Genomic DNA, 14,878 nt, shown 5'->3' with positions numbered 1-14,878 from the left:
ATTAAGTGTTTGGTAAAATTATATTTAACTGTCACTGTTAATATGTAAAATGACTAATAAGGGTATATATCATATAATTTATTTTATTATTTAAATAATAAAATTATAAATTTATTACATTATATTATTTATTTTATTATTAAATTAAATATATAATTATTAAAGTAATATATTATATTATTTAAATAAATATATAATTATTAATATTTTATATTATATCATTTATTTTATTATTGAAATAAGAAAATAATTATTTTTTAAGATAATTAAATAATTTTAAAAATATAGATAAAATAATAAAATAATTATTATTGTTAATAGAAAAATTTATAATTAATTTTAAGTTTTTGAATATAAATAAATATTTTATATTTTATGTTATTAATAAAAAATATTTTAACAAAGTTGAAATACATTAATTAAAGTATTAAAATTACAAATAAAAAAATAAAAATTATTAATAATATTAATTTTCAAGTTAAATAAAAAAGGATAATATTGTCAAAATAAAAAATAAAACCAGATCAGCTATCAGCTGATGAGAAGCAGCTCTAAAAATAGAGCTGATACAAACTGCAGCTGATGGGTATCATATCAGTTGCCTATCAGCTATCAGCTCTATTTTTTTAAACTTGCAAAACACCACAATTTATCTGTTTGGGTGCCTATCAGCTATCAGCTGCACCCAACAGGTAAACCAAACACCCCCTAAGATTTTTTACCTCTGCACCTATATTTAAAATCGAAATTTAAGATATTTGCATAATTAAGCTTAATTGAATGCAGGTATGTTAACACTTACCAAGTTTAAGATATATATATATATATAATTTTTTAATAAAGAAATCGGAGAAGTTGAAACTAGAAATATGATATAGTAAGGAAGTGATACTGTTTTTAACTACTGAATCATGACAAACTAAGCATATCTTCCATGAAGTTTTGTATACTTCTAATTTTCTACCAAATGAAATAGTGTCATCTCTCACTCATCTCGATTAACTTTAATCAGCCAAAGTTACGTCCTGTCTGGTGGAGGAAAAACAAAAGAAAAAGTGAGTTTCTCTGGGGAAAATTAGAGGTCTTTTTCCCCTTTTTTTTACGAAAAAAAGCAGATGCCTTTGTCTTTTGGTAAAACAAAAGTCGTTGAATTAATTGATTATGGCACACTTTAAAAAAAGTTGAATTTAAAAATAATTTTAGTAACAAAGAAAATGATATAATTCAGCCACTACAACGACTTGGGCCTATAGCCACAGTTTATAGGCCACTCTTACTTCAAGTGTGGCCAGTTGTAGCCCATAATTAAAATTTCTTCATGATGTTTTATGGTTATGCAATTGTGGAACTTTCAATTTTATTATTTTACTATTTTGGAGCTGATTAATGCCAATGTTATCGTCTTCTTTCAAATGCAAAGGCATAATTTAATAGTGAATTGATTCTTGTCCCCATGTTTAGAAATTTGTTAGCATTTTAGAAATCGTAAACTCCATCCCTTCCTGCTATATTTTATATGCAACCCCAATTTTACAACCTTAAATATTGCCAAGAATACTAACAGATGGACCGTTTTTGCTAGACCAGAAAGCTTGCTTTGCAAAGGAAAGAAAACCGAGTTTTTTGTTTTCTTCTTTGCAACACATGCAAAACCGTTGCAAGCAAAAATGGCTCTTGCCCATTTTTATGCCAGCAGTTCAATGTGGTTTCTTCCACATTCCCACGTCAGGCATGCACATGCAAGGAGGAATTTTCCAACTCTCCAAGTTCTTGCAGTTTTCACCCATGAAAACTGCTGCAAACCAACAGCAAACTTTCACATAGGAGGCTTAGATCCTGTGTGCTTGTCATAACAACATGCACGTAAAGATAACCCTTGCAGAAAACCAGTAATCAATTGTCAATTGAAACACACCTAAAGGAAATTTATAGAGCTCACATGCAACAAGTGTAAAGAACACATAAATTCTCTGGTCTGCAAATATTTATAGTTAGCGTCTTTCACGCTAAGTTTTAATTTTTTTTTTATGAGCCAAAATTTTATTAAAATTAAGATTGAAAGGAAGGAAAAATTTAGCAAATGTCACATACTGAAACCCAACCACTGGCCTTCCCCCTTACAGTCAACCTACGCGGCAGATCCTAAGCGAAAAAACCAGTGAAAGTACAAGAGTGGAGGTAAAAAAAAAAAAATCAAAGAGAAGATCAACACTCTGTAGCCCTATCTAATGAGAAACACACAAGAACAGAGCAGTAAGGTTGCAACAGCAGAGATGCAAAATGTCAACCATAAGTTTGATTAGCTCTTCAATCTTCATTCTTCCTCCAGACCACCAACTTGTCATCAGAACATGGAAAATTTTGCAAATTGAAGCAACCACTCACCTCTGCATAACGTAATAAAGGCATATCCTGCTCCAAGTTCTTCCAGTCCACCTTTAAGCTTGGCAACACCTTGAAACATAGACCCTCAATGTTCCAAGTATATAGATTATCAGCAACATGCTGAGGACTGGTTTCGATGTGGGTGAGGTCTCCATTCTCAATACAAAGATATTGCAAACTAGAAAGCTGCTCAGGATTGATCCAGGTAGGGAGAGCTTTATGCCGATAACGCCTGAGATAGAATTCCTGAAGACTTGTTGGAGGTGTAAGAGCATTAAGCATTTCTAAAATATTTCCATCTTCACAATCTTCAGCATCAATGGCCAGAACCTTAAGTTTACTGAGCTGCGATAAGACACTTTTATCATCTTCTAAAATTACAGAATCAATGCCTATGTTCATTCGCAGGACCCTCAGGTGGCTCAGTACCCGAAGCTCATGAAGTCGACAGCTTTGCTTGTTAGCCTGATTGCTTATCTTGAATCCAGACAGTTCTTGCAGATAGAATAACCTCCCTAGTCCTCTGGGTAGATACTCGAGACCACAAGATCCTAAATCCAACACCACCAGCTTCTTCAATGTAGTAATATATGGATTTAATCTGACCAGATTACTGCATCCACATAAAATCAAAAGCTGCAGGTTTCGTAGCTTTCTAATTGAGGATGGCAATTCTTTAATGCCTGAGACACCACTAAGATTTAGATACGCGAGGCGTTTAAGAGAGCAAATCCAAACCAAGAAATCCTCTACAGAAATATTATCCAGCTTACCAAGTGAGAAATCCAACACCCTGAGGGAACTAAACCACCCAATGCGCCTATCGAGGACAACTTCACTGCTTGGCATTAATAATAATGCCCTGAGCTTTGTGCTGTTCCTTAAAGATTTTGAGTGCATTTTGCTTGTGATACCCAACCACCGAGAATTTGCAATCGGTATCTGCCTGCTTTGCTCATCAAATTTGCCAAATGATTCCTCCTCTGCAATCTTAATAGTCAATTCCCGCACCATATCATGCATCCTGCAACAGTAGACTCTTCCATCATAGTCTCGCCTATGTACAGCTTCAACCAAACATCTGGCTACTAAATCAGATAGGTACTCAAATCCCATTTCTTTTGCTGTTTTTGAGCCCTTACCCTGGATAAGTCCCTCTCCAACCCACCAATGGACTAATTGTTCAGCATGCATCTCAAAGTCTTCAGGATAGATGGAGAAACACAAAAGACATTGCTTTAGATGGGTTGGAAGTTCATCATAGCTCAGTTGCAAAGACGCCATCACTGAACTAATTTTTCCTTCCACTATCAATTCATGAAAATTTTTATTAATTTCATTCCATTGGACAAGTGAATTGGTTTTTGGTGCCAGTAATGCTGCTACTGTCTTGATTGCCAGTGGAAGTCCCCCACATTTATCCAGGATTTCCCTGCCTTCTTTCTCAAATTGTGCATCTGGGCAACGTTTCCCTCTGCACCTTGCAAATGCAAATTTACTGAACAACAACCAGCTTCCATCTTTATTCAGAGTTTTTGGCTGATGAATTTGTGATTTGTCAACACCCATATCAGTTGCAACCTCTTCATTTCTGGTAGTGATAATAACACAGCTACTTCCACCAATTACTTTCTGCAGGCTTGAACAGAATTTATCCCACCAAGGTAAATTCATCCTCCAAACATCATCCATAAAAATTAGGCAAGTTTTACCTTCAAGACCTTGGTTGATTTTGTGCATTATCTGACTCTCATCAGTCATGGAGAAATTCGGTTCCAGTTGTTCCAGCATGCTCCTCAGGATCCTTTCCTCGCTAGAATTTTGAGAAACTGACACCCAAAGCATCTTTTCATAACGTTTAGTAACCTCCTCATCATTAAAAATTTTCTGGGCTATGGTTGTTTTCCCTAAGCCCCCCATCCCTACTATGCCAACCCGATGAAGTACATTCGTTGTGCCAAAAATCCAGCCTTTTAACTTTTCCAAGTCGTGTTCCAGTCCAATTATCTCAGATGGGTCATAATCTTGTGTTGTGTATTTCACAATTTGGTGTTCATTATCTCCATGGTTGCTCAAGTCTTGTGCTTTCAAATATGCACCCAAAGATCTTTCCATTGCCTCCATTTTTGCATTAATATCCTTCAGTTTCTTGCCTGTTTGATACCAGAACAACGGTTTTTGGAATGTCAAACTAGAACAGGATCCATCATTCTGATATTCATCTCTAATTAGGCAGTCTGTTAATATGTTGTCAGCTTCATAAACCAATTCTCTTAAGCTCGACAAACTTGCCTTGACAATTTCCTTCTTACTTTTGAGATTTTCTGTGTCAGCAAGCAAGGCCTTCGTTAGATCCAGTCTCGTCTTCATCACCTCAAATTGACCTTTGAAGTCAAGTGCAAAATGAGCTTGCTTCTGGAGAGCTGTAAACACTTGCTGTGCGAGGATTTGAATCATAGAATCTACCACCGCCATCTCCTCACTCGAATTTTATCTATGAAATCCACATTTAAGGTTAATTTCATTATCCAATAACTTAATAAATCAAAATATAACTGCAAAAAAAAAAAAAAATCCAATGATGTCAACAAAAAGTTGAGTCACTTTTTGCCACACATCAAAATATTCACACAATTGTCACAACTATAAAGGAAGAAAAATGCCAGACGAAGAATTCCTGGCAACAGTCGATGAGAATAGAGAATTGGATATTAACGAGAATGGAAAATTGTTGTACATTATTCATAGAAGGTAAGAATTATATATATACAAGTACAAATAACTGAAGCCTAAATTTAAAAAGCTAAATAGAAAGTAATATTCATAGAATCTAAAAAACCACCCAAAATAGGAAGAAAAAAAAATAAAATCCAGAACAGGAATATATCAAGTAAAAACCCACGATAAGAAGGAAAATATCAAGGAGTGACATTGGTTAACAGATATTCTGTCCATCCCATCAGGAACAAAAAAACAGATATTCTGTCCATGATAAGAATACAGAATTTGATGGACCTCGTTGGTATTTCATAAAAATCCCACCATTCTTATTATCACAGACTTGATTCTTGTAAAATATGACATTCATTAGATCATTGCTCCAATTTGCAATACTGCATTGGTTTTTTTTTTTCTCTCAAATTTTTCTTTGCATGAACTGAATTTTAACAATTATATGCATTCCTAATATAATTAAGAATAGTCCCATCAAATGGAGAAAAGAAAAACTGAAATTCCTAAACAAATTGAATTTTCAGACTGTTTAAACCCAAGAAGCTCGCTCCTTAAAACAATAACTCTTAGCAAATATGAATAAATATAATCATTGAAACAGAAAAGGACTCTTAACATGAAAAGCTCATACCACCTTCCTGCGGTTCTTCTTTTATGCTTTAAAAATTCGAATCCTGGAAGGAAGTTGGAAGATGAGTCTTCTTATTACCAACAAGTGACAAAGAGGTTAGAATACACAACATATAAACATGGAGAGGAGAAGACAAGTTGCAACTTGCAGGTGATATGGAAACATACATACCTGGAAGGGAAGACAGAGAAAAGGATGAATTTATCAAAACAGTGGAAGACAAAATTCGTCACTTGAGGCGTGTTCAATACTGTGTAGCAGCTTTACTTCTGGCCTAATAAAATTATATATATATAGTTTAAGGGAATATAAGCCAGAGAAATTATTAGGGCAGCCGCCCCATATGCACCATTTCTTTTAATATATTCTCCACAATATTATCATGGAAATAACTTACTTTTCTACAAAAAAAGAACGTTATTATTTTTGAGTGTTTTTGATGTATTTAATAATTAATTTATAAATCATATTTATTGCAAATCAGAATCAATAGCGACAATGGGTTACCACCATTAATAGCATTTTGCAGAATAAAGTGGATGAATTAAAGTTGCTTTGTTAAAACCACTTTATGTTAAAGCCACTTTGTTAAAAGGGAGCATTACCATTGCATGGCGAAGCTTTCCAAAACACAAGGCAACAGAAGAATGGAGAAGAAAAAGAATCGCCATCATTTTGATGCTGATGCTGGGTCATATACAGGGAAAATTGGGTTGACCAAGGCGTATGTGAAACTGAAGGAGACCATAAGCTAACCCCACTCTTGAAGAAATGCATTTCCACTTGTCTAATAGGGCCGTTTCTCTCATTTCTGTGTAACATATATATATATATATATATATATATATATATATATATATATATATATATATATATATATATATTTCTTTTTTTTTTCTTTTTAATATAAGGATATGAAAATTTAAATTTCTCATTTTTTATGTTATAAAAAGTAAATGTTTTATTATTAAGTTATTAATGATTGTTGTTCTAATTAGTGTTATTAAACCTAATTTGGAGGTTGACCAAGTGTAGAGACCGAGTGAATAAATCAGTATTCAACCAATGGATCAATAGTTTAATTATTAAAAATTAATTAAATATATATAATAATTAAAAATTAATTAAATGTAAAACAGAGTAATATAAATAAATCTAATTAATTAAGTTTTAATAATTTAAAATGAAAATTCAATATTTATTAAGTTATATTTATATAAATTTTAAAAATATTTTTAAATTTTATACAAAAGTATTTAATTTTAAATATTATAAATATTTTTTAATATTTATGAATAATCTCAACTCAACTAAGTTTTTATCTCAAAAATTTGGAGTCGACTATATTAATTCTCTTTCTCCACTCTAAACGATTTTGGGTCAAATTCTCGGAAATGTGTAGTGCTTTTAAGTCATGTTGTACTACTATCCTCCAAATCAATTTAGGCATGCCCCTTCTTTTCTTTCTATCCTCTAACCTAATGTGTTCTACTTTTCTAACTGGAGCCTCCGTATATTTACACTTCACATGACCAAACTACCTTAATCTCCCTTCTCTCAACTTATCCTCAATTGACACCACTCTTACCTTTTCTCTAATATTCTTATTACGGACTTTATCTAATCTAGTATGGCCAGTCATTTACCTTAACATTCTCATCTCTGCAATTCTTAACTTAGATACATACGACTCTTTCAGTGCCCAACACTCACTACCATATAACATGGCCGGTCGTATGGCTATACGATAAATTTTTCCTTTCAACTTATTGGAAATCTTGCGATCACATAAAACTCCTGTGGCACGTATCCACTTCAACTATCCAGCTTTAATCCTATGACTAACATCCTCCTCACATCCCCCATCTACTTGAAGGACTGAGCCAAGATATTTAAAGTGATTACTTTGGGACAGTACCATTCCATCCAAACTAACTCCTTCCCTATCACCAATTTGGCCTTCACTGAACTTGCAATGCATATATTCTATCTTCGTTCTACTTAACTTAAATCCCTTTGACTCTAGAGTACTTCTCCAAAGCTCTAGCTTTTCATTGACTTCTTCTGGCGTCTCATCTATCATAACTATATCATCCACAAATATCATGCACCAAGGGATACTCTCTTGTATATGTTTTGTCAATTCATCTAAAACTAATGTAAAAAGGTAAGGGTTTACAGCTGAACCTTGGTGTAATCCAACTGAGATAGGAAAATCTCTTGTGTCCCCTCCCACTGTGCGCACAATAGTAGTTGCTCCTTCATACATATCTTTCAACACTTGTATGTACCTAATAGATATCCTCTTTTGTTCTAATACTCTTCATAAGACATATCTTGGAACACTATCATAAGTTTTTTCCAAATCGATAAAAACCATGTGTAGATCTTTCTTCTCATCTTTATATTTCTGTCACACCCTACTCCTCGTAAGATGTAACATGTTCCCGTAGTACACCTAATGAATTACCGTACTTCACCTACCGGTAACCCATTAAATATACTACAAGGGATTTTAAAATAATTTTCGTTCATTTTGGAATTGGTGGGTAAAATTTTTTCAAATATTAAAAACTTTTATTTAAAGTCCAAACATAAATCAAATTTTTGGATATTTAAGATTTCCGCAATTTTTACAAAAATTTCGGCAGAGTGCCGTCTGTATTTTGAGAAAACAGTTCTTCAAAACCTGAAAATAAAAACACTCCCAATATTTTTCTCAATCACAACTTCATTTGCAACCTCCAAATTTCAATTCAACAATAATGGCAACACTTCAATTCAAAATCCAAATTTCAAATCAAGAATTAATATCTCAAAATATTTCATAACTCATGCATTTTGCATTTTAAATCATTAATTTACAATCATAAACTAATTTACAGATGCAAAATCTCAAAAATAATATTATTACAATTTTATTTGTATAACTGCTCAAACTATAGAGATACATATGCATACTATCATATTTACATCAAACTAAACTACCAGGGTATAGACAATACCCGTACAGAAATTCTTCAACCGTGCTCCTCTCTGACTGTAGCAGCTCACTCTACTGCTATGTCCTTTTCTCTATCTGCGACAGCAAGTTAAAGCTATCGCTGAGTATATAAATACTCAGTGGTGCACAATAAAGAATAAAATGCAAAATATAAAACATTTATGAACAAATCGTCATTCAAAAATCTCATAATCTCATTTCACAATTTTTTTTTCTCAAATCACATTTATAACAAATCATAATTTTCAAAGCTTCATACAACACAAAATTTAATCAAACAATTTAATAAACATAGTGTTGCCAAACAATAACACAACTTAGGCCATGACACAAAATTTCCGAACATGCCGTGTGTACATCACGACAAGGCAAACACCCTCACTAATCAAAATCAATGAGGGAGGTGGCTAGCTAGCTAATGAGTACTCATCCAAACTCGCCTCGGTGGGAAGCCAGAGAGGGAGGAAACTGATCAAATATCAAACTCACCCCACAAGTGGATGAGGAACATATTAATATTGTCATGCCAAGTGTGAATTAAAACAATTTAAATCAAGTTATTCAAATATTTAATGCAAAACATAATCAATTTCTAAAGTCAAATTTTCATTCATACGTGGCAACATCGTAGTACTTAAAACCCATAATTAACACAAAAATTTCACAATGCAGAAAATTAAACAAGCTTCATTTCAAATCTCCATTGTAAAATAGGTAGCACAACATTCTCGAAATTCATATTAAAATAAACATATTCACAATGTATAACAAATCAATTTTCATTGTGAAAACTATAATTTATAAATTTTTGTGCACAAACACAATCAATTTTCAAAATCAAATTTTCATTAACAAGTGGCAACACCAAAGTTCTCAAAATCCATAATTAACACAATGCATACAAATCAAGTTTTCAGTGGAAAAACAATAATTTAAAGTTATTGTGCACAAACCTCAAATGAGACGCCTTTTGGCCTTAACTCGACTCCTCGAGTTCTGTCCCGGTATTCTTTTCCACTAAAACGCACAATTTTATAGTGTTTCAGTACCATAATTTAACATAAATCCAAAAATAAACTTAGCTTCACAATTACCTAGCTCTAACGTGCTAAATTCGACATTCTTTAAATTTTGTGTTTCGGGTCAACTATTCAAGTCAAATAGTTGACTTTCTAAGGCTTATTAGGTATGGGGATTCCAACTTCACCCACATACCACATTTTGGTCATTAAACTTGTTGGTTTTGGTCATTTTCTCAAAGCTTAGGTCATTTTGGCAAAATTGCCAATTTTCGGTTTTGGTGCTCTTAGTTGCACTATTCCATTGGTCAATCTACTGTTGGAATTTGGCAAAACTTCCTTCATAAAAAATGTTCCTTATTGTCTTAAGTGTATTCTCATTTTTGGATCACCCCAATCAGAGTTTTGTAGCTCAAGTTATAGCCAAAATACATTTATTGTTCACGTGCACTGTTCATACTGGTATTTTGGTTCTGGCAGATTTTTGGTCCAACTTTGTTCAGTAATTTGATCAAGTTAAGTTCATAATTTAGTCTAACTTTCTTCAAATCAATTGTTCTACTATGTCTTAGGTTTCCATCGGTTCAAGAATCACCTAAATCTGAGTTTCCTAGAGAGAGTTATAGCCCTTCAAACATTACTGCTTAAATGGAATTCTGCAGAATCGCAGGTACAGTAACTCAACTTTGCTCAATAATTTGAATGGGTTAATGGCATAATTTGGGGTGGTGTTCTTCATGAAAGTTTTAGATCTATGTCCTATCTAATTTCTGATAAAATTTCAGGTCAATTTGACCTGTCTAGCTCGAATTATGACCAAATGAACAGTTACTGTTCATTTGGTCGATTTAATGCGATGGCAGCCTGCTCTCATTTCACTTTGGTCAATTGGTTCACCAAGTTTTAGTCAGTTTTTGGCCATGGTTCCTTAATGAAAATTGTGCTATTTTATGTCTATTTTCATCCCCAATTGGTGGTATATCAATTGGACTTGTAAAATTTCCGTTTTGGTCCTTCAAAGTTGGTTTGGTCATGCTGCCAGCAGCATGACCATTTGACCTACGAATTTGGTTTCACTTCCAATAATTCAAACACGACTTATTTGGTCACAATTGACCATTTTTCACTTCACAATAGGTTAAACATGCCATTTACTCAATTCTTGCATTTTTGGTTCACAACCCTAAGTCCCAAAACCCTAACTCACTAAGTTGTTTCATTTAACCTTCAATGCCTATATACATGCTTCTTTAACTCTATCAAGCTCATATACACCTTTAAGTCCATCAAATTCATGCACACACATCAAACCCTAGCTAGCCTAAATTCAGCTTTGATCCCTCACAATTATTTTTGTTTCATTTTAAGTTACTTTCTAAGTTAATTAAACTAAGAACATAGAAATTTAGTAAAATAATTCAAATTTATATACTAACCTTTGTTTGATTTTCCAATCACTAATTTTCTTCTCTTTTTTCTTCTTTCTTGCTTCTTCAATCTCCTCTTCTAGTAGCCCAACCAAAGCTTAATCATAATTTAGTAGAATTTTTGGGGAGTTTATGGGGTTAATTCAAGCTTTGAAAGCTTGAATTTCATGGCTATGGAGGAAACTAAGGAGAAAAGAGAGAGAGAGGATAGATACACGTTTTTTAAGAAGAAGAATGATTTTTTTTTCTTTTCTTTTATGTTTTTATCCTTATGGAAGACAACAATTAATCCATTTAATTAATTTATTAATTATGGGATTTATGGCATCATGCATGATGTCATGCATGATGTCATTTCCCTACACCTTTTTCATTTTCCTTCTTTTTTCTTTTTTTTTTCTATTAGTTCTTTAATTTAATTTTCAATTCCGAAATTTTCTTTTCTCCGATTTTATTTGACAGTTAGGTCAGGAGTCAGCTCTCGGGGTCAATTGACCAAATTACCCCTCGCCGGTTCATCCCAGTTTGTAAATAATCTAATATTTCTTCCGGCTCCCTGACCTAATTATTTGACTAGCTTAACAGTTCTTTTTCGTGATTTTCTCTTTTTCACTGTGTTCATAAGGGTCCTAAGGACCGCAGTGTCACTTTTTACGGTTCGAAATTTGAGTTTAAAACGACTTTGCAGTCGTTCCCGAGGAGGTCACTCATCTCTGTGACTCTCGGCTCGTTTAACCTCTTATGTTCTGTTTTTCTTATTTATAGTTAACTAATTACACATTACTAATTATTTGTGTTTATGGCTTCTCAAGTTGTCTTAAGTGTGGTTATAATCCTCTTAATTGTCCGGATCGACACCGGTCACCGGAACAGTGAAATCTACCAGACTATGCAAATGGGGGTGTTACAATTTCTCTATCAAACTTCTAATGAGAAAGATCACTTCTACAGTTAAACGACCAGACATGAAGCTAAATTGATTGGGAGAGATAGAAGTACCATGACGAAGTCGATGTTCCACAACTCTCTCCCACAACTTCATAGTATGGCTCATGAGTTTAATTCACCTATAGTTTGAGCAACTCTGTATGTCTCCCTTATTTTTAAAAATAGGTACTAAAATACTCCTCCTCCATTCATCAGGCATCTTCATTGAGTTTAGAATTTTATTAAATAATTTAGTTAACCATGTCACTCTCATATCTCCCAAACACTTTTACACTTCAATTGGTATTCCATTGGGTCCACAGTCTTTACCCACTTTCATTCTCTTAAGTGCTTCATTTACTTCTAAAAATCTAATCCTTCTAGTATAATTAATATTCTTTTCTATTACTCTGTAATCTATATTCACGTTATTACCATTTTTACTATTATTAAAAAGATCATCAAAATAATTTCTCCATTTTTCTTTAATGTCCTCATCTTTCACCAATATTTTTTCTTCTTTATCCTTAATGCACCTAACTTGATTGAGATCTTGATATTTCTTTTCTCTCCTTATGAGTAATAAAAATTTTTTTTTATAAACATATAATTATATTTTTAATATTTATAAAATATTATTTATATGTTAAAAAAAACAAATATATTATTTTATAAAATTTATTTTATATATATATATATATATATATTTTTTTTTTAATCAATAAATATACAATAATCAAGTTACCTCAATTAGTCATAATTTTAAAGACCTCCTATCAATGAGGCTCTGGGCACAATCCTTTCATTAGCATTGAAAAAAATATTTTTGGTCCTATTGATTAGTTGAACCAGTTGAGCCACTTTCTGATCTGATTCAATTATAAATTCAGATTAGAGAAGTATTCGATTCATTGTCTGACTAGTCAATCCAATGCCAATTTAATATGTTCTATATTTTTTTAGTGTTTGAACACTTAGAAATATGAGTCAATAAAAAATATTTTTCTGATTAAAAGAAAAAATTAAATCATTTCTAAGAAAAACAACTTTTCTTTTAAAAAATAAAATTATTTTTCAAATTTTAATAATATTATAATATGAAAATAATTATACATATATAATATAAATACATATATTATAATTAAATGATAAAAAATATTTTTTATATATAAATTATTTTAAAAAAAATAGCATACATTGCAAAGTATGTCCTTCAAGAGGATGTAATATTAAAAAAAAAAAAATGGCTTAAACAAAAGATTACACCAGCAGACTTCCACACTGAGCAATGCCAAAAGCGTCACTCAGGGAAGAAGGCAGCCTATGGGTTCCTAAATCAAAAGATGTAATGTGTTCTCTCGTGGCGATAGGATCAAATCTTGAGAATGTTGCGCTATCTATTACAATAAACTAATGGAACCTTGATAGTTGGGCCCAACTTGTACATGTCCTTGTTCCTTAATTATTTCTAATTCTGTACGGTCCAACATTGAGGTTGGATTGTCAAAGCCCAAGATGAGAGTCCTTTATTGGGCAAAAGACGGGCTCAGAATGCTCTCAAGAGTGCATCGAGTGAGCGTTCTCCAAGTGCATCTCTCTTATATGACGACCACATCAAATAATTATTTGTCTTGAGCTTCATGATTTATGGTCGGAATATGGAGGAGCTTCATTATCTATTATACATACAACCATTATAATAATCATAATGTGAAGGATCTCTCTCTAAAATTATTTCTCTGCAAAAATTCTCTCTAACACAACAATATATGAGGGAGGTTTTTTTTTTTTTTTTTTTTTTTTTTTAATTCCTCCTCCTTTAGAAGTTTTCTACTTTCTTTCTTTTTTTTTTAATTTCCATATTTTAATTTTTTTTTATATTTTTCTTTCAATAACTCTCATATTTTATTTTTATAGAATGAATATTAAAAATTTAATCTCATATCTATTCTTGTTAATAGATCTTGAATTTATTTTTATCAATTTTATAGTTGTTCCTTCTATTATTAGAGTTCTATTTTTAGTTATTATAAATAAAAGTAAAATATTGTAATGAATGACTCTATTGCTAGTGGGAGATTGTTAATAGTATGCCCTAGAGCTTATCATTTGGTATGTATCTTGTAAATTTTTTATTAATAAAAAAATATTTTCATTTTTCCGTTTACATAATATATTTATGTGTAATAAAAAATGTCCATTGATATTTTGTTAGAAATTCTATTCTTAAGTTGTTAAGAATATGAGTGACAGTATTTCTAGCATAAAGTATCATAAATTGGTTCACAATTGAGGATACTTCACAATAAGGACATGACTTATCCAGAAAGATTGTAATCATGTTTGTTCCCAAGTTATTTATATGAGATGTAAATAAGATGGAATGGTGAGTCTCATGCCATATAACAAATATGATAGGCATTTATGCATGATAAGTAGGCCGAACCAGTGACACTTATGACAAGCACGTGGAGTTTACTTTTGTCAATGCATTGTCATAAATCATATCAGTGCATATAATCTTTAGACCTGAGATAACACAGTTATCTTGTATATAGGTGGTTTGAGTTTGATATTACTTTCATACTTGTACTGTTTATGGATATATGAGCATGTGTTGGTTCCTACTAGTTATATATGGAGGTAGGTGTTGATCAAGATGGAATCTGTTACCCAAAGTAAATAGGGATAAAATCCTATGTTCATTTAATTGTTTTTGATGTTTCAAGTTCCTGATTAGGACAGACAGATT

The 14,878-nt window shown here is 32.1% G+C and overlaps 1 protein-coding gene across 3 annotated transcripts; it reads right to left on the bottom strand.

The window, feature by feature from the left end:
• Positions 1-1,984: 1,984 nt before the first annotated feature.
• Positions 1,985-6,034, bottom strand: LOC110639392 (disease resistance RPP13-like protein 4). Of its 3 annotated transcripts, none has more exons than XM_058137762.1 (3): positions 5,921-6,034; positions 5,750-5,792; positions 1,985-4,879 (listed from the first exon to the last, which is right to left on the bottom strand). In XM_058137762.1, exon 3 carries the CDS (start codon positions 4,858-4,860, stop codon positions 2,308-2,310), a length of 2,553 nt encoding a protein of 850 aa, XP_057993745.1. In that variant the 5' UTR covers positions 4,861-4,879; positions 5,750-5,792; positions 5,921-6,034; the 3' UTR covers positions 1,985-2,307. The 3 variants fall into 3 exon arrangements, with proteins under 3 accessions (XP_057993745.1, XP_057993750.1, XP_057993754.1); XM_058137767.1 differs by having other exon boundaries at positions 5,753-5,792; positions 5,921-6,019; XM_058137771.1 differs by lacking the exon at positions 5,921-6,034 and having other exon boundaries at positions 5,750-5,892.
• Positions 6,035-14,878: the final 8,844 nt, after the last annotated feature.

The sequence above is a fragment of the Hevea brasiliensis genome, chromosome 2, assembly GCF_030052815.1.
Source record: "Hevea brasiliensis isolate MT/VB/25A 57/8 chromosome 2, ASM3005281v1, whole genome shotgun sequence".
NCBI classification, from domain to species: Eukaryota; Viridiplantae; Streptophyta; class Magnoliopsida; order Malpighiales; family Euphorbiaceae; genus Hevea; species Hevea brasiliensis.
The sequence above is the reverse complement of the archived record's forward strand: the minus strand, read 5'-3'. Positions and strand labels throughout refer to the sequence as shown.

Bases quoted from the DNA above. Each gene is read 5' to 3' on its own strand.
- LOC110639392 (XM_058137762.1), bottom strand. From the start codon at position 4,860: ATGGCGGTGGTAGATTCTATGATTCAAATCCTCGCACAGCAAGTGTTT.